Source organism: Hemicordylus capensis, chromosome 4, assembly GCF_027244095.1.
Source record: "Hemicordylus capensis ecotype Gifberg chromosome 4, rHemCap1.1.pri, whole genome shotgun sequence".
Taxonomy (NCBI): Eukaryota; Metazoa; Chordata; class Lepidosauria; order Squamata; family Cordylidae; genus Hemicordylus; species Hemicordylus capensis.
The window spans coordinates 236,649,061-236,675,624 of record NC_069660.1 but is presented as its reverse complement, the minus strand read 5'-3'; the positions used below and the strand labels follow the sequence as shown (position 1 = coordinate 236,675,624).

Here is a 26,564-nt window from a genome sequence, read left to right as displayed (position 1 = left end):
GAAAAGCAGTCTCGGAGAAAAGGCAGACAACAGCGAGATCAGATACATAACATTTTTTCTTCCTTTCAGATGTAGCTCAATGTGATTTGTTTCATAGGGTTGATGCATTCCCTGTGTGGGGCAAAGGATTAACAACATGGGAGACAGCAGATGGTATGCAGACCCTGTTAAGAGGATCCAAGGATGGCCAGCATTAACTCAAGGATACATCCTTGAAGAAATGGCACTGGTAGTAGATGTCTAGGAGATGACGTGGACAGAAATAACATTAAATGGTTATGGCCTGAAATTACTATCTTCATCCAAAAACTTGGATGATTCAGATTAACTAGACCCTTTTCAATCTGGCTTTCGCCCTGTGTTTGGGACTGAAACTGCCTTGCTCACCCTGGTGGATGACCTATGCTGGGAACTAGACAGGGGGAGTATGTCCCTGTTGGTTCTGCTGGAGACTTCTGCTCCACTCCTTGGCCTCTGGGGTCACGCAAGGCAAAGTACTGTCACCCATGCTGTTTAACATGAAATCGCTGAGAAAGGTCATTAGGAGGTTTGGACAGAAGTGTCATCAATATGCAGATGACACTCAGCTCTACCTTTACCTGACATCAGATCCTAAGGAAGACGTGGATATACTGAACTAGAGACTGGAGGCAGTGATGGCTGGATGAGAAAACTGAGACTATATCCAGAAAAGGCAGAGCTGCTGCTGGTCAGCAGAAAAGCCAATTGGGATAGGATCATTCAAACAGTTCTGGTTGGGGCTGTACTCCCCATGAAAGAGCAAGTGCACAGCTTGAGGGTGTTGCTGGACCCGGCTCTGCTTTTGCATGCTCAAGTCAAGGCAGTGTCCAGGATCCAATTTGCACAGCTTCAGCTAGTGTGCCAGCTGTGTCCCTTTCTTGAGAAGTCATATCTGGCCAAGGTTAATCATGCCTTAGTAATCCACGTTGCAGCTGGATTATTGCAATATGCTTTAAGTGGGGCTGCCTTTGAAGAATATTCAGAAACTTCAGTTGGTGCAAAATGCAGTTGCTGAGGTTCTCCCTAGTACTGCTTGCTCAAAGAATATTGCACTGATTTTGAAAGAGGCACTGGCTGCCATTTTGTTTCCAGATGCAATTCAAGGAGCTGATTATTACCTTTAAAGCTCCTAATGGCTTGTGTCCTGGATACCTAAAGGACTGCCTGCTCCTAAGGGTCTCTGCCCACCCAACAAAGTTGTTAGAGGGGCCTTTGCTCCATGTGCCAACGGTGAGAAGCTAAATTGTCATGCATGTGGAACAGAACCTTCTCTGTTGTGGCTCTAGAATGCTCTTGCAGTGAATGTCTGCTCTTTGGCACCTGCGGCTACTTTTAAAAAACAACTCAAGACCTTTTTATTTGGGCTTTTACCCCTTAGGGGCTGCTGGGTCTCTCAGCTTTCCTGCTTTTGTTTGTCTTTCTTATGGGGTGTGTGTGTTTGTTTTCATGGTTTTTACTATTTAATGGGTTTTAAGGTTTTAAATGTGGTTTTTATGGAGTTTTGTTTTATTTTAATTTTTGTAAACTGCTTTGGGATGTCTTCTGAAAGGCGGTATAAAAATTAAACAAATACATAAATCAATCAACCAACTAAACTGGTCCCATTGCACTGAAGCCAAGATTGCATTCACTTGGACAATTAATTACTCTCGAACATGTGCATTGAAATCAATCAGATTCTTAACTTTGAGCAGGATGGCAAGCTTCAAATATACCCTGATCACTGCTAATCTCTCTGTGACAATTGTATAACACTACGGAGCACTTGGCTGGAACTACTGCCTTTTCGCCATCTTGGCTCCACCTCCCACAACTGTTTAACACAAAGAGATACAGTCTCTTTATACCGGTACAAAATGAAGTTGGAAACGAGATCATAATTTTAAATCTGTTCTAAAGGAATTAGATTTTTAAAGATGAAAAACCAAGTTTTCATTTTTTTAAAGAAAGATTTAATTATTTTTGTATTACATTCTGCACTTAGATATTTTGTGGTAGTAGCAACAAGTATATTGGTTAAATTAATTAGCTGCTAGCAACAAATTGTTCATATTAGTCCAGATTTGTAAACTGAAGTGAATGAGGTTTCTAAGGCTAACTGATTATCAAAGAAAATCCACGGACAAGAGCAGAAGCATGGGTAAGGTATGAATTTTTCCTTGAGAAGAGGACTCAGGAAGTAGGGAGACAAATCAAAAGCTGGATAGAGAAAGGGGGCAGATAATGGCCTGAAAAACAGGTAGGAGACAGAAGCCTAAGGAAAACAAGATTACAGAAAGAAAGTTGAGTGATATAGGGACATATAATTGGGGGGGTATAGTTCTAGATGGGATTAGTTCTGCATGTTTTACACTTGTGTTTCTCTAGCAGAAGGCCCCCAGACTAAGGGGGTGTTTGTTTGTTTATCTTCTATATATTTAATTCTCTAAGGCATACCCGTGGCTAATCCCATGTGTGGCAGCTCTCACGAGAGTTCAGAGAGCTGCCAGATAGGCTAGCCACCAGATGGGTGGGAAAGGAAAAAATGGCCACTGCTGGCTGGCCAGCTGGGCAGAGGAGGGAGGCACTGAGAAAACGGCACCAGCAACAGGCTGAAGGAGGAGGCAGGGACTGACGAGGAAAGAAGGAGGCAGCAGAGAGGGGCAAGTGGGAAGAATGAGCCGGGAACTAGTGGGCAGTGGAGGAAGAATGAGCGGAAACAGGCGGGAGGGTGGGGGAGAGAACGAGGTGGGAATGAGCGGGGGAGAACGAGCCGGGAATGAGCAAGCGGGGGGTGGGTGGGAATTATGAGGCAGAAACGGGCAGGTGACAAAATAGCGACGGGTTGGGTGTTTGTGTGTGTGTGTGTGTGTGTGTGTGTGGCGCGGTGACAGACTAGAGGCGCAGATGCTCTGCACCCAGCCCAGCTAGTTTAAAATATTTCTATACCGCCCAAAACTTGTGTCTCTGGGTGGTTTACAGTTAAAATCATTGAAAACATCAAATCAATTAACAATTAAAATCATTGAAAACATTGAAAACATTTAAAACCCAATATTAAAAATATTTAATATTTCAAATGTCATATGTGATACGACTTGGGGATCTACAAAGAAAAGTCACAAATATTGGTGTGTACACACAAGTCCTTAAGCATGTGTAGTTCTTCAAATCCCAGTTGCTGTCTGCTCTGACAGTGTAATGAATTCTCTAAGCTGGACAGAGAAATAACCATAGTTACTAGCATTTTATATCCAAATTAAATGTGCAAAATTACATGGCCCATGGTTCTAGAAAACAGGAATATATAAAAGCTTTAGATGAGGGCTTCCCAACCTTTTTAAACAAGTGCACCCCTTCTGTCCCTAACCTTCAGTGTAGGAGAGGGGGTGGAGGAGAGAGAGAGAGAGAGAGAGAGAGAGAATAGATGTACATACAAATTTAATGTTAGAGACAGGCTACTCTAATCACGGGTTCACATGCACACTAAGTTATTCATAAGCAATCTGACTGAAAATTATTTGGACAAGTTTACTTGTTCTGATACTCAGTGCTAATTCTCTGAAGCTTGTCAGTTGGGCTGAAGAGAGGTTTACACTGAGCATCAGCATATGGCCAGCCAATCAGGAGCAGAAGAAGAGGGTCTTCATCCTCCTCCCTCCCCTTCTGCAGTGGACTGAGGACATGGCTTCAAATTGGTAATCCTCAGATGGGGAACAAATAGAGTGACTGCAGCATGGGGAGGCAGTAGGGTTCTGAGTATCCCAAAGAAGCCCTTCAAGTACCTCTAGGGTTACTAGTACCCCCTGTTCAAATCCCCTGCTTTAGAAAACCAGGCATTGGCTCTAGGTGGTACTTGCAGAGCTTGGCTTGGTATGCAAACTTAATGTGAGGGGAAACTATCATTCACCAAAGTCTGCAGTGTTGGCTGAGAATATGAAAGCACCATTCCTCTCACATTTACTTAAGAAACAAGAACAGTACAAGGGCAAGTTTGCATTAGCAGACTACTAGGAATTTTCCACACTGTGAGTGAAAGCTTGGCTCTCCATGCTCAGAGCTTCAGTAGAGTCAATCACATCACTGTTTACCATCACCAGGGGGAGAAGGAGTATCAAAACACAACCTTTTAGCTGAAAACTGACATTCTTTATGAACTTCTATGGCATAATTCAAATTAATGGTGGTATACAATGGCATTTGAAACAAACAGAACTCAAGGCTTAAGCTATACAGTCATTCCTTGCCAACCATGAGGGTTATGTTCTCACAAAAACTCTGTGGTTGACAAATTCACGGTTGGCAAGCAAGAAGAAACAATGTTAATGAGGGGAACTGCGCTTGCAAAAGCACCACAAAATCAAGGGAAGAAAGGTTAAAAATAGCTAAAAAACAACAAAAATCCCTAAAAATCACCAGAAATCTCATAGAATCACCAAGAGTTAGCAAGAATCACCAAGTTGAGTGAGCAGATTGAACCTCTGGAAAACTTTTGATCCCACCCCCCAAATAACTTAAATGCAATTATTTGGTGGACTGTCTCATTCTCAACACACTACATCTGCAGTGGACTACATTACAGGGCTATTGCTAATTCTCTCTCTCCAAGTATCAGCCCAGTCACCCAGCCTGCAATACTGTACACACACACACACACATATACACACACACACTTCTCTGTCACCCCCGCTTCTCTCCTGTCTCTATCTCTCTTTCCTCCACTCTTCTGTCTCTTTTCCTCTCTTTCCCCACCTCTCACAAGCGAAATCCCGCAAGAAATTGTGGATACTCAGGTCACGTTAGGCAAGACCAACCATAATTTTTCATTCGCGAATACTCAAAACCACAGTTGGAAAATCCGTGGTTGGTGAGGGATGACTCTACAGATAATACAAAATAAGCAGCAAAATGTGATGAAAGAGGATGGCAGACTACAATAAATTAAATATCCTCTAGATGGGTTCACAGTCTCTAGAAATCATAATCCGAAGATAGGGATAGCAAACAGGACATAGGAGTTTTGCAGGAGTTTAGTCGGAAGTGTGCGGGGGAGTTTGGATCACAAGGAGCCTGGTGGAGAAGAGAACGTAAGTACATATTCCTCCCTCGTATCCCTCATATTCTTGGGAAAGGCTGTTTGGACAGTTAAATAGCTGACCATTACAGCTGAGACCTATCCTTCTAATAAACAGATAATAAAATACTTACAATAAACTATCTCTAAATACTGTCAACAGCCAACAAGACAGTATGAAGATAGAAAGTCAGCAGGGGAAGGGGCACTTCCCAGTGTATTGCACAGAGTGCCACATGTATGACTTTTTGCCCCATGGGCAGAAGTCATGGGTGTGTGCTCAGTGCAAGGAGCTCCTGGCCCTCAGGGAGCAAATCTGTTCCCTTGAGACCAAGGTGGCGGATCTGGAGAAGCTCAGAGAGACAGAGAGGCATGTGGACAAGACCTTCAGGGATGTGATAGAGGCATCCCACTCCAGGGCTGGTAGCTACTCTGCTGTCAGGGAGAATGAAGGTCTTGGGCAAGGAGGACATCAGTCTGAGGAAAAGGGAAATGCTCCTTTAGAAGGGACCCCTTCCGTGGATGATGAGCCCATATCCTCTCGCACAGGGGATACTCCTCTGGGGGGTGGGGGCATCCTTGTAGTGGGTGATTCGATCATTAGAGGTATAGAGAGATGGGTTTGTGACCCGCGTGTTTGACCACACGGTGACGTGCCTGCCTGGTGCGAAGGTTGCGGACATCACGCAGTGTCTAGACAGGCTCCTAGGCAGTGTTGGGGAGGAGACAGCTGTCATGGTGCACGTTGGCACCAACAATGTGGGGAAATGTAGTCGGGAGGTCCTGGAAGCCAAATTTAGGCTGATAGGTAGTGTATTGAAGTCCAGGACCCCCCAAGGTAGCATTCTCAGAAATGCTACCTGTTCCACGTGCAGGTACACTGAGACAGGCAGAGCTGAGGGGTTTCAATGCGTGGATGAGATGTTGGTGCCGGGAGGAGGGGTTTAGATTTGTTAGGTACTGGGACACATTTTGGGGCAAGCAAGGCCTGTACAAAAGGGACGGGCTGCACTTGAACCAAGATAGAACCAGACTGCTGTCACTTAAAATCAAAAAGGCTACAGAGCAGCTTTTAAAATGATACCTGGGGAACAGCCGACGGGAGCTGGGCAGTATCCCGTTTGGCAAAAGCCCTCCCTTAACGTGCGAGGGTGCAATGAATTCAGATAAAACAGAAGCAGACAGTGCAGAACTGCTTAAAGAGCAGACAGGAGCCTGTGCCAGCAGGTCAAAGAGTCAAAAGAATAGCATACTTCAGGGGAAAGATTCAGAGTATAGGTGCTTATATGCCAATGCCAGAAGCCTCCAAGCCAAGATGGGTGAACTGGAGTGCTTGGTTGCTAACGCAGAAATAGATATAGTGGGCATAACAGAAACATGGTGGAACAGTGAGAACCAGTGGGACACAGTCATCCTTGGGTATAAACTCTACAGAAAGGACAGGGAGGGGCGCATTGGAGGTGGAGTAGCACTGAATGTTGAAAAAGGGATAGAATCTAACAAGCTTGAAAACCTAGGTGGACTGGAGTCCACCACAGAAACCCTGTGGGTGACTATACAAGGCCGGAAAGGAAACGTGCTACTGGGGACGTGCTATCGCCCTCCGGATCAAAACGCCGACAGTGACTGGGAGTTGCAGGAAGAAATCAGGGAGGCGTCAAGGAGAGGCAGGGCTGTAATTATGGGTGACTTCAATTACCCACACATAGATTGGGTAAATTCACATTCAGGTCAAAGAGGTCAAATTTCTAGATACGCTAAATGATTGTGCCCTAGAACAGTTGGTCATGGAACCAACCAGAGAGAAGGCAACATTGGACCTAATTCTGAGTGATACCCAGGACTTGGTGTGTGAGGTCAGTGTCATCGATCCTTTAGGGAACAGTGACCATAGTGCCATCAAATTCAGCATACATGCAGGGAGAGAATCACCAAGGATGTCTAACACGGACATTTTGAATTTCAGAAGAGGAAACTTCTCCAAAATGAGGAGTATGGTGAAAAGAAAGCTGAAAGGGAAATCCAGGAGAGTCACTTCGCTCCAGAGTGCATGGAGTTTACGCAAAACCACAATACTAGAAAAGCCCAGTTAGATTGTATACTCAAAAGGAGGAAAGATACCACTAAGTCCAGGAGGATGCCAGCATGGCTAACGGGTACCATCAAAGAAGCCATAAAAGGGAAGATGACTTCCTTCCCAAATTGGAAGGCCTATCCAAATGAAGAGAACAGAAAGGAACACAAACTCTGGCAAAAGAAATGCAAGGTGACAATAAGGGAGAGGAAAAGAGAGTTTGAAGAACATTTAGCCAAAAGTATCAAGGGGAATAACAAAAACTTCTTTAAGTACATCAGAAGCAGGAAACCTGCTAGGAAGGCGGTTGGGCCATTAGACAATGACGGAGTGAAAGGGATTATTAAGGAAGATATGGAGGTTACAGATAAGCTGAATGAGTTATTTGCGTCTGTCTTCACAGCAGAGGATACTGAGCATATACCTGTTCCTGAACCAGGCTTTTTAGGGATGGAGGCTAGAGAGCTGAGTCAGATAGTTGTGACAAGAGATGATGTAATAAACTGTCTGGAAAAACTGAAAGCTAACAAATCACCAGGGCCGGATGGCATCCATCCAAGAGTCCTCAAAGAACTCAAACGTGAAATTGCCAACCTCCTTGCTAAAATTTTCAACTTATCCCTGCAGTTGGGCTTTGTACCAGAGGACTGGAGAGTTGCAAATGTAACACCGATTTTCAAAAAGGGATCCAGGGGCGACCCAGGAAATTACAGGCCAGTTAGCCTAGCGTCCGTTCCAGGCAAATTGATGGAAAGCATCCTCAAGGATAAAATTGTAAAGCACACAGAATAACATGCCCTGCTGGGAGTGAGCCAGCATGGCTTCAGCAAAGGTAAATCTTGCCTCACCAACCTTTTGGAGTTCTTTGAGAGTGTCAACGAGTGTGTGGATCAAGGTGATCCAGTTGACATAGTATACCTGTACTTCCAAAGAGCTTCTGACAAAGTTCCTCATCAAAGACTCCTGAGGAAACTTTGCAGTCATGGGATAAGGGGACAGGTACATGTGTGGACTGCTTACTGGCTGAAAGACAGGAAACAGAGGGTAGATATAAATGGAGAGTTTTCGCAATGGAGGGAAGTAAAAAGTGGAGTCCCCCAGGGTTCTGTACTGGGACCAGTGCTTTTTAATTTATTCAGAAATGATCTAGAAGCAAGGGTAAGTAGTGAGGTGGCCAAATTCGCAGATGATACCAAACTCTTCCAGGTAGTGTAATCCAAAACGGATTGTGAGCAGCTCCAAAAAGATCTCTCCAAACTGGGGTAGTGGGCGACAAAATGGCAAATGCAGTTCAGTGTTGGCAAGTGTCAAGTGATGCACACTGGGACGAAAAACCCCAACTTCAAATATATGCTGATGGGATCTGAGCTGTCAGTGACTGACCAGGAGAGGGATCTTGGGGTTGTGGTGGACAGCTCATTGAAAGTGTTGACTCAATATGCAGCAGCTGTGAAAAGGGCAAATTCAATGCTAGGGATCATTAGGAAGGGGATTGAAAATAAAACAGCTAATATTATAATGCCCTTATACAAAATTATGGTGCAAGCACACTTGGAGTACTGCGTACAATTCTGGTCACCACATCTTAAAAAGGACATTGTAGAACTGGAAAAGGTGCAGAAGAGGGCAACCAAGATGATCAGGGGCCTAGAGCACCTTTCTTATGAGGCAAGACTACAACAGCTGGGGCTTTTTAGCTTAGAAAAAAGACGACTGCGGGGAGACCTGACAGAGATCTATAAAATCATGCATGGTTTAGAGAAAGTGGAGAGAGAGAGAGATTCTTTTCCCTCTCACACAACACTAGAACCAAGGGTCACTCCATGAAATTGATTGCCAGGAGGTCTAGGACCAACAAACGGAAGTACTTTTTCACACAACGCATGATCCACTTGTGGAACTCTCTGCCACAGGACGTAGTGACAGCCAACAACCTGGATGGCTTTAAGAGGGGTTTGGATAACTTCATGGAGGAGAGGTCCATCAATGGCTACTAGTCGGAGGGCTGTGGGCCACCTCCAGTCTCAAAAGGCAGGATGGCTCTGAGAACCAGTTGCAGGGGAGTAATGGCAGGAGAGAGGGCACACCCTCAACTCCTGCCAGTGGCTTCCAGCAGCATCTGGTGGGCCACTGTAAGAAATAGGATGCTGGACTAGATGGGCCTTGGGCCTGATCCAGCAGGGCTGTTCTTATGTTCTTATAGTTAATTATGATGTATCATTATTTTAAAAAGCTATCTTGCATGATATAATCCAACTGTTTCTGTTCCATGCAACAGTGATTCCCAAACTGTGGTCCACAGACTGGTAATCTGCGAAGCTATTACAGGTAGTCCATGACAGAAAATAATAAAGATAATGTAATAATAATTTAATCCTGTTTGTTTCTTACATAGCCCTCTTGTACCCTAATACAATTGTGCTCTGGAGGATCCCTCAACCCTCATGAGCAGAATTTTTGGGCCAAATTGGGCTGAAGAAAGGCGGGGAGTTGGGGAAAATCACCTCCATTTTCAGTCTTTGAGAGTGTCAATAGCATGTGGATAAAAGGTGATCTGGTTGACATAGTATACTTGGACTTCAAAAAAGCTTTTGACAAAGTTCCCCACCAAAGGCTCTTGAGTAAATTTAGCCGTCAGTGGATAAGGGGACAGGTTAATGTGTGGTTCCGTAACTGGTTGAAAGACAGGAAACAGAGGGTAGGAATAAATGGACAGTTTTCACAATGGAGAGAAATAAGAAGTGAGGTCCCTCTGGGTTTACTGGGACTAGTGCTCTTTAACTTGTTCATAAATGATCTAGAAGTTGGGTAAGCAGCAAAGTGGCCAAATTTGCAGATGACACTAAACTATTTAGGGTAGTGAAATCCAAAACAGTTTGTGAAGAGCTCCAAAAAGATCTCTCCAAACTGGGTGAGTGGACAACAAAATGGCAAATACAGTTTAATGTAAGCAAGAGTAAAATGATGCATATTGGGGCAAAAAACCCCAACTTCATATATATACTGATGGGGTCTGAGCTGTCAGTGACTCACTAGGGGAGAGATCTTGTGGTGGTGGTGGACAGCTTGCTGAAAGTGTCAATTCAGCTCACGGCAGCTGTGAAAAAGGCCAGTTCCATGCTAAGGATCATTAGGAAGGGGACTGAAAATAGAAATGCTAATATTATCATGCCCTTATACAAAACTATGGTGCAGCCACATTTTGGAGTACTGCATACAGTTCTGGTCACTGTATCTAAAGCTGGAGATTGTAGAACTGGAAAAGGTGCAGAAGAGAGCAACCAAGATGATCGGGGCCTGGAGCATCTTTCTTATGAGGCAAGGCTATAGCATTTGGGGCTTTTTAGTTTGGAAAAGAGGTGACTATGGCGAGACATTATAGAGGTGTATAGAAGTACGCATGGAGTAGAGAGAGTGGACAGAGATAAATTTTCCTCCCTCTCTCAGCACCAGAACCAGGAATCATCCCATGATATTGAGTGCCAGGAAATTTAGGACCAGCCAAAGGAAGTACTTTTTCACACAGCGCATAATCAATCTATGGAATTTTCTGCCATGGGATGTGGACATGTCCACTAGCTCGGATGGCTTTAAAAGGGGCTTAGACAAGTTCATGGAGAACAGATCTATCAATGGGCACTAGTCTGGTAGCTACTGACCACCTCCAGCCTCAGAGGCAAGATGCCGCTAAATACCAGTTGCAGGAGACCAACATCAAGAGAGAGGGCATACCCTCACCTCTTGCCTGAGGGCTTCTCAGAGGCATCTGGTGGGCCACTGTGTGAAACAGGATGCTGGTCTAGATAGTCCTTGGGCCTGATCCAGCAAGGCTGTTCTTATGTAATACAACCAAGTGCTACATTAAATGGTTCAAGATGAAGATGTTTGCCAACAGGGAGGTATCATTTGACATTAATGGCCTTGATTTTACAGACAACTAGTGTAGCATATTTCATTTCTGTGATTTTTTAAAATATAGTTATTCCTGACCAACAGAGCTGATGATTGCTGAAATGTTATTTTAATTTATTTATTTTAACATATTTTTATACCACCCAAAACTTGTGTCTCTGGGCGGTTTACAAGATAAAAACAACATTAAAACAATAGTTAAAAACAAAAACAAGAAATTTAAAACACAACAATTTAATTTCCCCCCCTTGCTGAGTAGATCTAAAAGTACCTACTTTTTAAAGTGTTTTGAGGGCCTGAAACGAAGAATCTTCCTTACAGATACTATGAACGTTCCATGAACAAGTTATTCTTGGCTATACTTCTGATGAAGAGCTGCCCAAGAAGCATGGTTAATATTATATGTTCATTATTACTTTAATAAGGGGTTTTTGATTTTGCTGAATAACCCCTCTATCCATCACCAGTCATGGCTACTGGTCACTTTCTACACTACAACTGAAAAAGGTGTGCAAAATAAATGATATTTAACCCTACTGCTGCGTAACAGGATAACCTATTCAATAAGATAACCTATTCAAACATAACTGAATAACGTACTTTGTAACTTTTAAAAGGTACCAGAATAATGCAGATATTTCAAATAAAATGTTCACCCCCAAAAGGGCTAATCACCTGATTATTCTTGTTTATTTTAGTATTTTCTATTATGGTTTTCTCCAGAGACTCTTTTCAATCAGTAGAGCTAAACCTTTCAATGACAGCAAAGTCTATGCTCAGGAATGAAAAGAGAGGATTGACTTGCTGATCCCAAGTCCAGATTATTTGCTGTCTTATCCAATTTGCCTAGGTGGATTTAATGCCATCATTATGCTGATAGTGAAACTGAAAAATGCACACTGGACTTATTAGCTTTAATGGCTAGACGGCGCACATGTTTGCCCCATAAGATGAGCTCACAGACAGATCCAGTCAGCTTTGGAACTGATCAATCCGACTTGTCTGTCTGAAAGTAGACATTTTAGTCTACTTTGGCATATATACAACTACTTTATACTCTGTTATGATGAATCACTACAGCATTGCTAGGTCTCTAAGGGCCAAACTAGATGAGATGTTAAGAGTTGTGATTGTGTCTCCCACATTTTTTAACAAAAGTTAAAAGAAGCTACAGGGATTCCAAATCAAATTGGGGCTGCATTGCTGGAGCAAGTGAGGTATAATCCTCCCTTCTGCTCTGTTCTCCTGATTTAAATCACATTCCACCCCAGCTGCCCTACAGTGGAAAACATAGCGGATCCATGTCATATCAGGCTTAAATTACACAAGATGGCAGCAGATTCATCTTTTAAGCAAATGAGAGATGCAGATGAGGAAAGCTGAATCCTCCCAGCTTTTTCTGTTTTATCTCTCCTTAATCCATTACAAGAATTCTCTTTTCAAATCTACTTGATTTGTATGGTAACAAGCCAACCAAAGAAGCAAGGTGATCACAAGCCAATTGGAAACCAGTAACAAAACCAGTCAGGATGGGAAAAACAGGCCTCCAAAATGGTGCTTGGAATACTCAAAACATTGCAAGTTCAACTGGTTATTCCGACATAACATTCTGGGGATTTGCATTGTGTTCCAAGCTTTGAATGGAACGCAAATCCCGTTTGCGATTTCCCTAGTGCATGTATTTATGGTTGTAATTTCTGGTTTTGTAGTTTTGTGAGGGAGTAATTTTCAATGGAGATGCATTGGTATGTGTATGGATCAGCCCCTCTTCTGCTCACATTTTTCCACTGAAAGCCACTTTTCCCGCTTGTCAGTGTCCAGGCACCGTTGCAAACAGGTGACTGAAAACTTAAGGCGATGGGTCAGTGAAAAAGCAATCTATTACTGCTTTTCCACAAAATATCTCTCTCTCTGAAGCTATTTTTCATACTAGCTGCAACTGTCAAGGTTAGGGTTTACATCAATCTGTTTGCATGTAATATAGTTTGGCTATTGTGATACAGAATTTGTTTGGGTGATGTTGTTGCTTTTTCCTTGTGGTATCACAAGTCCAAAGAAATGATGAAACCATCCCATACACTGTAGAAACTGACACAATTTTCAGCTTCAGTTAACAGACCAAACTTTCATGACTATTTGTACATACATTAATTATTAGAAGCTATTACAGATTCAAGAATTGTGCACACTTCTAAATACCTGCCAGTAATGTAAGATTTGAATCACTGATACAGAGGCCCAAAGTGCCAAACCATGGTTTAGCCATCATGAAGAGATTTCATGATTATATGCTCCCCTCGTCTCTGTACCTTCCTCACTCTTACACAAATCATAGTTTAAATCAAAACCATTTCAAAACTGTGGTTTCCATTTTGGTTTGGAGGCAACCCAAGACTTTTTGATCAAACCAAGAAGTGAGGGAATCAGAAGAAAGCAAAGAGGGACTACATGCACATGAGGCCCATACACAATGGCTAAACTAAAGATTGGTCACTACATCTGAAGTGGATCATTGCTATCATCTATGGTTACAGAGGCATAGCTAGGAGAACGGAGGCTGGTTTTTGCCCCTCTATCTGGTGGCCCCTCCAAGTAAGGGAGATAATGAAGGTAATTAGGAGGGGTGGAGCTTAGGGCCCCGGGTTCTTTGAACCCATTTGCTCAGTTATAGCTGCACCTCTGCATGGTCAGATTTTGTTTATTATTTATTTAACATATTTTTATACCACCAAAAACTTACGTCTCTGGGCAGTTTACAACAATACATGGATACAGATCCATGTATCCCTGATTTTCACCAGTTCTCCCTACCCACTGCAATCCACTGTGGCCCACCTGCAAACCCAGGTCCTTTCATCCCTGCTGGAGCCCAATGCGGGGACAGGGTCGGGGGAAAGAGCTCTAGCAATGGACTGTAATGAAGTCAGGCAGCAGGAGGCAAATCATTCAGCTTGTCTCATCTATGTGCCCCCTTTTAGTTTTAAAATCAGGGATGGGGAGATAAGGTTCAGCTCTTTACTATTTACCACTTCACACATGAACAGGGTAGATTTAATAAAACAAATGTGGCTGACACAACCACTTCTAGCTTGACTCACAACAGCTTGTATTTGACGGCAATGAATATTTATATTTCAACAGAAGTTCCCAAAGTGGTTTACACAGAGAAATAAAAATAATGATGGATTTCTGTCCCCAAAGAGCTCAGAATCGAAAACGAAACCAGTAACAGCCACTGAAGGGATGCTGTGCTGGGGCTGGATGGGGCCAGTCGCTCTCCCCCTGCTCAGTAAAGAGAATCACCACTTTAAACAAGTGTCCCTTTGCTCAGTTAGCAGGAGAATTTGAATTGCAGCTAGATTCAGTTCCACTGACAGACCAAGATTCTTCCCAAATAAACAATGCCCAAACCCGGTGCATATATGTAACCCATTTTTCTACTGTCAGCAGAAGGTAGCTACCTGGATAGTATGCTGGCAACAAAAAAGCAGTGTGGAGTTCCTAGTTTATGCTATGCCACTCTTAGACAATAATCCTGGAAATCCTATTTACCAATTGAACAATTCAGGAGACAGCCCCCAAAGGAGTTAGTGCAACTCAGTTCAAAAGTACATTGGCCACTTCAGCCACTGGATGTAAATTGTACTGAAAACCCTGACTGTATGGGTCCTTTTTGGTTGTAGCTGTAGTTTCTTAATTAACAGCTATGGTTTGGTGGTAGTTTTGCAATTTTTCCTGATGTGTTTAAAAAGTTACAGGCATATCTATCCAAATGAGTTTTAATTTTAAGTCAGCACAACTTAAATGGTTGATCTGTAGTGATCAGTAAAGTGGAGCAATACAGATGTTTGTGGGTTCAGATGCCAAGTGGAGTCTTGGCTTCCAGTGCCATCAATCAGCCTCAGGAGCATCATGTGTTGCCCCCTCCCCTGTCACCATGCAAGTCAGAAGAATTCTACTTCCAGTGTGTTTAGAAACCAGCCAGGATTGGCTGTGATGGTCAAAGTGACTGGTTATTTTAACCAAAGTAATTGAAATAAACAATTACCTGAAGCTGAATTCAGATTGCAGTTTATTTCGAGCATGTTGTTGACAACATCATGACTTATCCCGACTTGTTTCTAACCACAATCGGAAGTGGAATTCTTCCAACTCACGTGTGGGCAGTGGAAAGTGCAAGCTCCTGAGGCTGACTGATGATGCGAGAAGTCAAGATTCTGCATGGCATCTGAACTGGCCTTGTGTGTGCAGTTGTAACTTTTTCATTCAGACGATAAAATCTAAAATATAGTCATGTTTAAAATCCCATAAGAAAAATATATTTCCTCCCACATCTTATTCTTAAATAAATTACATATCAGCCTGAACTATTTTAAATTTTATGAACCATCCAACTTTCAGCCTGACCTTGCTTTCAGAAACACACCTCATAAAGTTAACAGTTAATTATTGAAATAACAGTGGTTCAAAGGGATTAAGAGTGTGATACAGCTGAAGGGGAAAATACATTTTTTTTCTTTAAACAAGAAAGCAAATGGCACAGAATATATTCTTCCCCCATAGAAGATAAGAAGTCCATAATGGCTCATTCAAGTGTAGCTAGGTTTAGAACATGACAAGGTTACATTCTCAAACATACAAAATCTTAGGAAACTTTAAAAAAAAAAATAAGGGGAAATAAAACTCTTTTGACACCCTCAAAAAGTAAAGCATTCATTTTTTCATAATGCATTTACGTTTATCAGCCACAGATTAGTGATGTGCTCAAAGCGTTACGGCACCTCTATTTTGAGGCGCCAAAATGCTTTGAGCTGCCCCAGCTGAATTGTTTCGGTGGGCACAAGCTGGTCACTAACTGGAGCAAGGCAGATCTTACCTGCCCCTCTGTTGCTCCTCTGGCGCCGGCCCGCCCGCCCCACCCCCCGCCCCCGTGTGGCACTGTTTGTATTAAACAGTCAAGCTGTCGGTTTGGAAAAGCCATGCTACTCTGGCTGCATCAGTTCCCTGCTTCCAGCAGCCTCTGGGCAGTTTTGGGCAGGAAATGGCATCTGAGTATGTACAGAAGCCATCTTGAGTGGCCTGCATGCTGTTGCAAACACTGTAGGAAGTTGCCTAATACTGAGTCAAACCACTGGTACATCTAGCTCAATGTTGTCTACACTTACTGGCAGCAGCTCCCCATAGTTTCAGACAGGGGTCCCTTTTGGCCCTACTTGGAGATGCCAGGGAATGAACCTGGAACCTTCTGTATGCAACGAGATTATCTGTCACTGAGCTGTGGCTCCCATCCTCTAAGAGAAATATCTTACAGCAGACAGTCCTCACATGTAGTCACCCATACAAAGGCAAACAAGGGCATACCCTGCTTAGCACACTACTGCACATTCAGCTCTTCTCATCAGTGGCTGACATCCTAACTCACTCAGTATGCATGCTTCAAGAGACTACAGGGCTGCAACGAGAGCCCTGTGCTGTTCCCCTGGTCCCCCTGGATATGTGCTGTTGCACAAGAGCCTTTAGAGTTTTGAGAACACCCTATACTCCAGAAGGACTCTGCACAATCAAAAATATATCGCTGATCATCAGCAATGTGCTTCTGATGTTGCAGAGTCTTCTGGAGTACAGGGAGCTTTTGTGAAACAATGTGCACACAGGGGAACTAGTGCCCAAGGACTCCCATCACGCCTCTGCAGTCCCTGAAGCATGCACCCTTTTTTAGTCAGGATGTCAGCCATATAATAATATAATAATATATTACTATTAAAGCAAAAGTAAAGTGTGCTGTCAAGTCAATTTCGACTGCTGGCGCCCACAGAGCCCTGTGGTTTTCTTTGGTAGAATACAAGAGGAATCTACCATTGCCTCATCCCGTGCAGTATGAGATGATGCCGTTTAGCATCTTCCTTTATCACTGCTGCTTCATATAGGTGTTTCCCATAGTCTGGGAAACATACTAGTGGGGATTCAAATTGGCAACCATCCAATTAGGATCTGTTTGTTAGTCAAGCATTTCCCCACTGCGCCACTTAAAGTGACTATGTTATTATTAGGTACACTAATATTTATTTATTATATTTCTATACCGCCTGATATATACATCTCTAATGTGTACCTACGCCACCTAATGGTGCAGTGGGGAAATGACTTGACTAGCAAGCCAGAGCTGTGCGGGAGATGGCAATGGTAAACCCCTCCTGTATTCTACCAAGAAAACCACAGGGCTCTATGGTCGCCAGGAGTCGACACCGACTCAATGGCACTTTACCTTTAATGTGTACCTAATATGTTAATATGTCTTCAGTAGTAAAGTTAATAGAATCTACTGACCCAAACATCACAAGACAAACACAAGACAAACAAGTACCACCAATTGCCACAACAATACAGTGCCGAAGAGCATGACTCATTTGTTGTCACACAATGAGTGCATTTAGGATCTTAATCTGACTAAGATATGTAGAGTCTCTTTTAGGAGTTCGTAGGAAAGTGGAATGCGATGAAGGTGTGTGGGCTGGAGAAGAATATTATATCAATGCAGTGATGAAATTCCTAAGAGGGCTTACATTAGAGCGAATGCATCTGTGCTCCTGTTAATCAGTTGTTGAAAAACAAAGTAGAGCCAGCATAAAGATCTCTGTCACTTTTTACTGGCACATTATTCGAAGAATGGAACATTTCTCAGGCAAGAAAATATGCTGCAAGAATCTCTACCAGCAAAGAAGAAAGATCTGCTGATGGGGAATTACCCATAATAGGCTCGTGCTAACAGGAGACAGTTGATGAGTAAGAGATGGTATAGTAGGCACATACTTTATAGCCAGATATAAATATGCTTTAGAGGCACACCCAAACATGTGCTTTTTTGCCCTCCCTACAAGGGTGTGGTAAAACAAATGACACACAAATAATTCCTCAGATCTAGTTTTATGTGAAGTATGTGGCCAAGTAACCCTTTTATAAACAGCATTAGCAATACACTCAAATATACTGCATTACTACAAACGCTTAAATTAACAAGTCACAGGATTAAGTTTATTATGAATAAGGTTCAAACTAGACTTTAGGTATCAAACCTATGTACTAGTTTTAGGTTGTAGCTGATTTCCTATGAAATAGGGTCAGAAAGAGGGCAATTTAAAAGTACAGAAAGGACAGGTTGGGGAAGTTGCTGAACCCTTCCCCCATTTATTTTATTTTATTTCCCATTCTTCCTCCAAGGGGCCAGAGCAATGTAGTACATACTTAAGTTTCTCCTCACAACAACCCTGTAAAGTAGGTTAGGCTGAGAGAGAAGTGACTGGTCTAGAGTTACCAAGCAAGTATCATGGCTGAATGGGGATTTGAACTTGGGTCTCCCTGGTCCTAGTACAGCACTCTAACCATGACACACACCCAAAAAAATAACTAGCCATTTTGATCTTGGTGGGGCTCTGAGATCCCAGCAGCCAAAAAAACAATAGGGGGAGAAGGCTGAGATAGATCCTGGGACAAGAAGTAAAGATGGGTCCCTAGGTCCCCTGCCTCCTCCTCCTCCCTTCTCCCTACTGTGTCTTTGTTGCAGAAGAACTTATGGTGAAAAACAAAACATTCTCAGAATGCCCCTTTCTCTCGCTCCCATACAAATAATGTCACACATTTCCCACGCTCTGATCAGGAGCCAACAGCTTGCCAATGAGTCAGGGAGACAGAAGAGTGGTCTGTTACCCATTCAACAGGCCCCTCTCCCTCATGGGCCCAGGGACATTCTTGCTCTCCCTTGTTCAATTAGAGCCATATCCCTAGGAGAAGTAGTTCTGGCACATAGGAAGGGTTCAAGCAACCTACTCCCACCTGCTTCTTAAGCTCCACCTCCTCACTTTACAGGAGGAGAGAGGCACTGTTTTGAGATCCACAAGAATATATTTTCCAGAATGTTTTTAAGGAAATTATTTCAGTAGTTCATTTCCCATGCAAATAGCAGTGGTGCTGGTAAGGGACATTTTCATGGGAACTGCAGTGCAGAATTAGTGTTAAAAGGACATCCCACCCGCATCACAGTTCTGATCCTGACAGATACCTACAGCTCTTATTTCTGTTTAAAAAATATAAACACAAAAGGACCAATGATGTGATTATGTTATTTAGTTTGGCCCTCAGTTCACTGGAACTAATTGTACACTTAGTAACTGCTTACCATAATCTTCTTGCTTACTTGCTAACTCTTTCTCCTGGCTCACATAAAAAAATCTTTCAAATTATGCACCGCAGTGAACACTATATTAGGAATTAAAAACTGTTTGAAGAACAGGAATTCCTATGTTTTCTGTATCTGAAAGTCTCTTTTTCATAAAGGCCTTTTCACATATTGTGCATGACAATGAAGTAGAAGATGAACTAACAATAAAGAGGCCATTAAAGAGCTAGAAGGACCTCCTTCCCTCTGTTCTTCCCACTATCATCAACATTTAGACTATATAATCCTTGGGACTTTGTTTTGCTTACGTTAAAGTGCTATGTACAAAAATGCAAAAATAATTCAGCAACAAGCATTTTAATCAGGCTGTTAAATTGTTGACCAATTAGTTGGAGGCCCATCAAAAATGAAAGGCAGAATGACAAGGAGCAGTTTGTTTCATGTTTCACCTTTCTCCCTTTTCACTTGCATTAGTCTCCTTTCTTCTCTCCCTCCTTTATCTTTCTTTATGTCTAGAGAGGTACTCTCCTCCTCCACATTTTTATGACCTTCTATTTTTCTTTTCTTCCTCCCTTCCTCCCTCTCTTTGCCAGCACTACTACTTCTCTGCATTCCCTTTGGCTGACTATTAGTGATAGTAGTTGGTTTTATTTGTTGGGTGTCAGGATTTGTGTGTGTGTGTATGTGTGTGTGTGTTTGTGTTTTCCTTTGAAGGCAGCTATATTTTTAAAATATGGTTTAGAGCAGGGTTTCTCAACGTGTGGGTCCCCAGATGTTATTGGACTTCACCCATAATCCCCAGCCCCAGTGGTCTTTGGTTGGGAATTATGGGAGTTGAAGTCCAATTACATCTGGGGACCCACACGCTGAGAATCCCTGGTTTAGAGCATTAGGGATGCGGTTGCTTCCCTAATGCCAGCAGATAAAGCTAGTTGGCACGAGCACTGTGAAAAGGAAAGGACGTGGGGACCTAAAACACAGAACAGCAGAACATTGCTGGCTGCTTGTCTTCCAGAAACCCAGCCCTCCACTGACAATGATAGCACTAGTGTAATAAAAGGTAGCTAAGCCCCTGAAGTGGTGGTTTTCTGTAAGGGGGTGGAATATACATTAGCTCCAACTTTTCTTAACTCTCAGGTGAGGGGAACGATGGGTTATGGAGTTTCAGCAACCAACTGACGGCATATGCTTGGTATTATATACTTCATGTTAGAGTCAGAATGTGAACTATGATTAATTAATCAAAATTCCACATACCATAAAACATCTATTTTAAATATCAAAACAAATTAATCAGGCCAGTACTGTACCTTCATGACATCTCGATAAGACTGTATAACTTCAACATCCTCTTTATAATCTTCATCCTCTACACCTTCATCGAGAGCATCATAGCCTTCATCTTTGCTCCCATCTGTTTCTACTGTATTAGTCATATGATCAATAAGCTGTTCCAAAGGAGGACTTAGCTCTCTTTCTTCATTCTCTTTCAAGCCATAGTCCAGTGCTTTATAAATTATAATTCCCAATGATTCTATTACCTGAAAAAGAAGAATTGTTTTATAGCATTTTTAGATATAGAAAATAAATTATCTTCAAATCCATATTGATATTTTTACTACTATTTGCTTATACAATATAACAGAAAGACATTATCTGCTCTGTCAATGTTGCACAAGCAAACAGCATCATGTACAGCACAGAAATGGAAATATTTAAGCTAATGAGGAACCAACATCTAAATTTGATCTCTTTAATCCTGACCCATGTGTCAGCAGCTTTGAAACCACTAGAATGGAATAGGTAAAGGTGTGTATGTGCGTTCATGCGTTGAATATGCGTTCCTTGAACTGTAAGACAATAACAAAGTTGAGCATCTTCATGTAATAAAAAATAACATTTACCGTTGTGCTTTTGGGGGGTAAATGCAAACAAAATTAGGCTAATTAAAATAACAGTACATAATACATTCATATTAAAACTTATTGCTTTTATTGCAGAAGTAGTTTTTTCACTATTTCAATAAAATACTCTCACCTATTAATTAAATGCATACTCTCCATGCAGATACCTTGGTCAGTTAAATAGTAGGAGGGAGAGGGGTAAAGTGGGTCCCTTCGGTTGGTGGGGGTGTGCAACTCTGAGGCACGCAGAAAAATCCAGCATTATTTTAAGCCGTCTCTGCCCCTCCCAATCCCAAAACCTGCAGGTCCCCACTCCTATAACAAAAACAATGTAATTGAACATTATAAAATAAAGCAAGTCCAAAGCATGTGGCATAATGTAAGTGCAAAGTTACACTTATATTATGAAATATTATTTACTTTAAGATGCTTTAAAAAGCATTTTTCTCTCTCACTGTCCTTCTACACAACATTTGCATACAAGCTATAATTACAGTAGACTTATCTCAAAGCATTTGAAAACAAGAAGCTAGAAATGTCTTATGGGCCAAATTAGACACAGGCCAGATGACAAATTGGTTCTCCATTAAGCTTCTAAAAAGCAGGATGGAGAGGGCAGAATTTTTTGTGGGGGCGGGCAGGTTATGCACATCCAGCTGCTTTAGCTAAACCAGGATTTCCAAGCACAGTGAGTTTTTTCAAATCTCAATCTCCCCTGCTGCTTTTTAGATGTTAGATGAAGATGAGTGTTTGAGAACATCTAGTTAATATATACACACATATTTGAACAAGCAAGATCAGACATAGTATCTATGAGACTGAGATTGCTAAACTGCAATCTCAATTTTTCAACCATTTAAAATGTGCTTTAAAAACACGGGGTAGCATCCAGACTAGTTAGTCAGGACTTAGCATCACAGAAATCAATGATACAAGTTAGTTATGATTAACTTAAAGCCCATTAATTTCACTGGGACTTGGTCTTTACTTAGTTTGGTTGTTGCCCACTGTTTTTACTTTTTAGTCATTTGGAAACATAACTGAATATTTATCACGAGTGCCATTCTGCTACATTCACAACAGAGTATTGTCTATATATGCTTGCCTTCTTCATGAGGTTGCCTATGCTCATAAATAAAATAACAAAGCTCCAATGCATGGCTGTACTTGCAAACATTAAAAAGGCTCTTCTCAGCCAAAATGGCTGTCACAATCGTAATTCTCCTTTTTTGGATAATTTCTTCATGAGTCTGAAGCTTAAATGATCTTGCTGCCCACAGCTCAGAATCTTTTTTAATGGACCATTCAAATGCACACAAAAACTCTGCCTGTTTTATATCACCTAGGTTGCTGTTATTTTCTGAACCCATGCCATGACATTAACCATGGTTTATTTATTGCCAAATAACCAAGATCTGAACTCTAGGTTTGAAGGTGGCTTGTGTACCTAGATAAAGTCAAAGAAACAGGAGTCTGTTTCTTTGATTCCTCCCTCTAAGAGCTGCTGCTCATAGAGATGATGGCCCAGACCAGCTGTGAAATATGGCTGCTCTAGGGTGTAAGTGTCTCTCACTGGTGTCGGCACAACATTCCCCTAATCTGCCTAGCAACTCCTTATGTCATCTCTCCAGATTTTGCCTAGAAATGAAATTGCAGACAGGACTCATCTTCCCTTTTAAATCCAGAGATGCTTAGCAGATACAATTCAAGACAACTCTGCCCTGCCGCTATTCTCAGATCCCTCCCCAGAAGAACTGAAGTCTAGCAGCAGCCCAATATTGCAGCATAAAGCTGGGCACTTTCCAGATTAGATCCTGCAACGGGGTCATATCGCAAGTGTCCATACTTCCTGCGTTGTGACACTGCAGTCCCTACGCGGACAGCAGTGTGCAATTCACATTGCCAGTGCCTTGTCTCGACTTTAATCGCTGTGATATAGAGCTAGGACGTCCTATATCCAGTGTAACGAAGCTGCTGTTTTTTCGGGTTGTTAGTTGCTGCAAGACTGCTCCCCCTGCTGTTTACGTTTTCAATGTGATTTGCCCGAACAGGGGCATTTTGCTGCTGTTGAACAGCTAGTTTGGAAAGCACCCTGGACATTTCAAGCTGTGCTGAAATCCTTTCCCCAACATTATATCTTTCCCTACTCCAGTTTAATTCTTGATTTTTACTAACAAGAGTGAAGCTGAGAAGGTCCTTTCTTGCCAGTTAGTCCAGAGGATTTCCTTAATGCTCCCCCTCCAAGTGGATCTATTCAAAGCACTTGTGGGGGAATGCTAGAGAAAACAAAGCAAGGTTGGACATATTAAAGGGTGTCAGAATCAGTACTGACTCAGGGCCAAGACAAACAATTCCAAAGAAGAGAAGGATACATCAGGGAAAGAAGCCGTTTCAGTGCCCTGACTTCCAGAAACCCCAGAAGAGGGAATCCTGTTACACATCTCACTGGGAGAGGACATGGTACCTCCAAAGCCCTTGGACTCCAGAGACCCTGCACCATCTGTTTCCTCCATTCCAGCCAACAAGGAAGCACCATCCTAGCCAGTCCCTCCCATGGATTCTGTGCTGTTCCCCAGACCAATGAACCAGTCTTTCTCAGGGGACAATCATCAGCACCTCTTGAACTCTCAGGCTCACCCCCTAGCTGCCAAGAAAAGAGGTGCTGCCATGCTCAGGAAGACGTTCAGCACAGACAAATAAGTGCACATCTGACTATTCATGGTTTGACCTCCACAGGCTCTACTCAGGAGGAAAAGCCTACTCTGAAGACTCCTTGAGAGTAGAACCTGCTTAGGCTAGGCAAGAAGGGTGTGGCTCTTCCCTAGCTTTATCAAAACTGCCATTTAACAGCTGTACCTTGCTGATTCCTCTTGAGAGACTCCAGCTCCCATTCTTTAGCTAAGTTACCTTGCCTTCAAGCCTTGATTAGCAGTGGACCTGGTTCTTGGTCTCACTCAGTATCTTGCTTATTACCTGGATACTACTTAAAGATACTCCTCTTCACTACATCAGAGCTTGACATCTTGCAAATTCAGATATGCCACTTCTGACACCTAATTGCAAGCCTCTCCTCAATATGCTGCTGAACCAAAATCTCAACAGTATTGTGTGAGTGAGCCTTGTTCAGTACTCCACTCACAATCAACCATCTCCATCTAACTTCTCCTGAGGAGTGTATAAGATCTATAAGACCAGTACGGATGTGCACGAACCAATTAGGCACTACTTTTCTGGAGTGCCAAACCAGTTTGGAATGCCAGCGTCCGAGCTGTTTCGGAGGCGGGGGGTCTTTTAAGGGTGCCCTTACCTGCCCCATCACTCCCCGCCAGCATTCTCCCCAAAAGTATTGGCGCGGGCTGCAGAGTACTTCCCTGTTGTCCCGGTCAGCGTCGTACCAGAAATGGCCGATGTGCGTGTGTGCCCACCACCACCTCCCAGGAGTGTATGAACCAGTTTGTGCACATCCTAACAGGATAACAGGCAACCTTGAAGCTCTGCTCTCCAAACGTTGTCTCATCTTTCCCTCCTTTTAGCTCTAACACTTCAGGATAGTCTTTGCCTTAAAATCTCCCCCTCTTCCCAGTAATGTTGTATCCACACGAAAATTTCCTCTGTCTTCCATTTCAGCTGTGCAACTCTTTGTGTGTTCTGGCAGTTAGTCCCACCACCACCACTTTTCTCAGGAATGCAATTACTGTCAGATTGCCTTTCTTCCTTCTCCTAACAGCACTCTGTTATCTATCTTTGGTTACATAAGAATCACTTATTTGAACTTAATCTTGTCCCCTTCCATTATTTCACTTCCCCTTCTGGCTCCTTTCAATATATCTCAGCTTTCTCAACAGACAGCAGTGTTGCTTTCTGCTAGTGTATAGGAAATGATTAGAGGTTATTGGTACAAGACTGCAGCTGGGGACAGGAGGTATGGTCCTTTAATAGCTACTTTGCCTTCTGTAGAAAGCCAAGAGCATCTGGAGAATAGGCAAAAAGAACTAAAAGAGTTTGTTCCAGGTAAACCCCACTCCTTTGTAATCATGACCAACGTTTGCAAAGTGGGTGATTGAGTGAGGGTCTGCCAGTGGTAGGGCAGAGCAAGGCACTTGGGATTCTATATGAGCAAGGAAAGGAGGGAAGGAAAGGTGGGTGAGACACTTGCAAACCATGGTCATGAGAAACAAGATGGGATTGCTGAACACTAGCCCTGCCTCTACATTTATTTTTGGAGATAAATGTGTACAAGTGTTAAATTTCACTGAGGTTCCATGTGATGTCTGAATCAGCCCAATAAGCTTCTGAAGAACAGGATATAATCCATATTAGAAACTATTCCTCACCTGCCATGATGAAGGACTTACCTAGTTCTGAAATACTGAGTCCCTGTGTATTTTTCAGAATTGCAGAAAAATTACACCAGGGCAAGGAATTGCTATCCAAATAATTCCCCAGTCCAGCTATTGAGGCTTGAGAGACAAAAGGGGATGGGGAATATTATCTCTTATTTAATCTGAAGTCAATATTAGTTCCTGCCTCAGATTCCTGATCCTCTGCATTTACAGCACCTTCAGATCTTAATGATCCTCACTTTCAGTATCTTCTTCACAATACATACATTCCTTATGAGAAATAAAACTAAAGGAGATGCTGGCTTTTTTCACCGCTACTTCGTAAGTTTGCCAGGACCCATGTAGGGCAGTTTAATTCCTGGCCAATAATAAAGAAGAATTTATGGATGTTTACTATTGCTGATGAAATTACTCATTAGTCCCTGCAGTAACAGGAAAGGGAGGATGGACCACTTCTGAACCCACTTCCCCGTGAACAACCAAGTCTGATTCTTCAAAGCATTGGGAATGGGAAAGAAATTTCTCCACTCTACAATTTCTAAAATATTTCACAAGTCTCCACCTATACATTGGGCAGATTCATATAATCACTGACAGGTTTGTAAGTGGGGAATAGAGGCGGGGGGTTGGGGGTGGAATGCTGGAGATACATATGTTTGGAACCTGCTCTCAGCAGGTGTGATGCCCAAATCCTCCCAAAGCCAGATCTCTCTGCCCAACATCCTCCAGAGATTATCTGCTGCACTTCCAAACCTTGGTTACGCAAGTTGGGAGAAGGTTAGGCAGATTTCAGGATCTGGACTTGGGCAGGTTTGAATGTCACACCTGCTGGGAGTGCTCTCTCTATGTTTCATACATTTCCCCCACTTGAAAACCTGCTAGCGATTGTGTGAATCCACCCATATAAAACATACATTTCCATCTATCCAATTGCAACCCAATTTATTATTATTTTTATTACATTTATAAACCACCCCATCTAGAGGCTCTGGGCAGGATACAAATAGTTTAAAAAACATAAAAACAAACATAATTTAAAACACACTACTTAAAACAATATAAAAACAATTTTAACACAATTTAA

At 42.5% G+C, this 26,564-nt stretch overlaps 1 protein-coding gene across 6 annotated transcripts in view; it reads right to left on the bottom strand.

Annotated features, from left to right (window-relative positions):
- SPIRE1 (spire type actin nucleation factor 1) overlaps positions 1-26,564 on the bottom strand; it is a 151,051-nt gene that overhangs the window by 75,230 nt on the left and 49,257 nt on the right. For 5 of the 6 annotated variants that reach the window (XM_053245019.1, XM_053245016.1, XM_053245017.1 and 2 more), the window contains one exon: positions 20,544-20,774. In XM_053245019.1, coding sequence (XP_053100994.1) covers positions 20,544-20,774 — 231 coding nt within the window. Of the gene's footprint in view, positions 1-20,543; positions 20,775-21,270; positions 21,318-26,564 lie in introns of those variants that run through there. The other variant, XM_053245021.1, reaches the window with a different exon arrangement.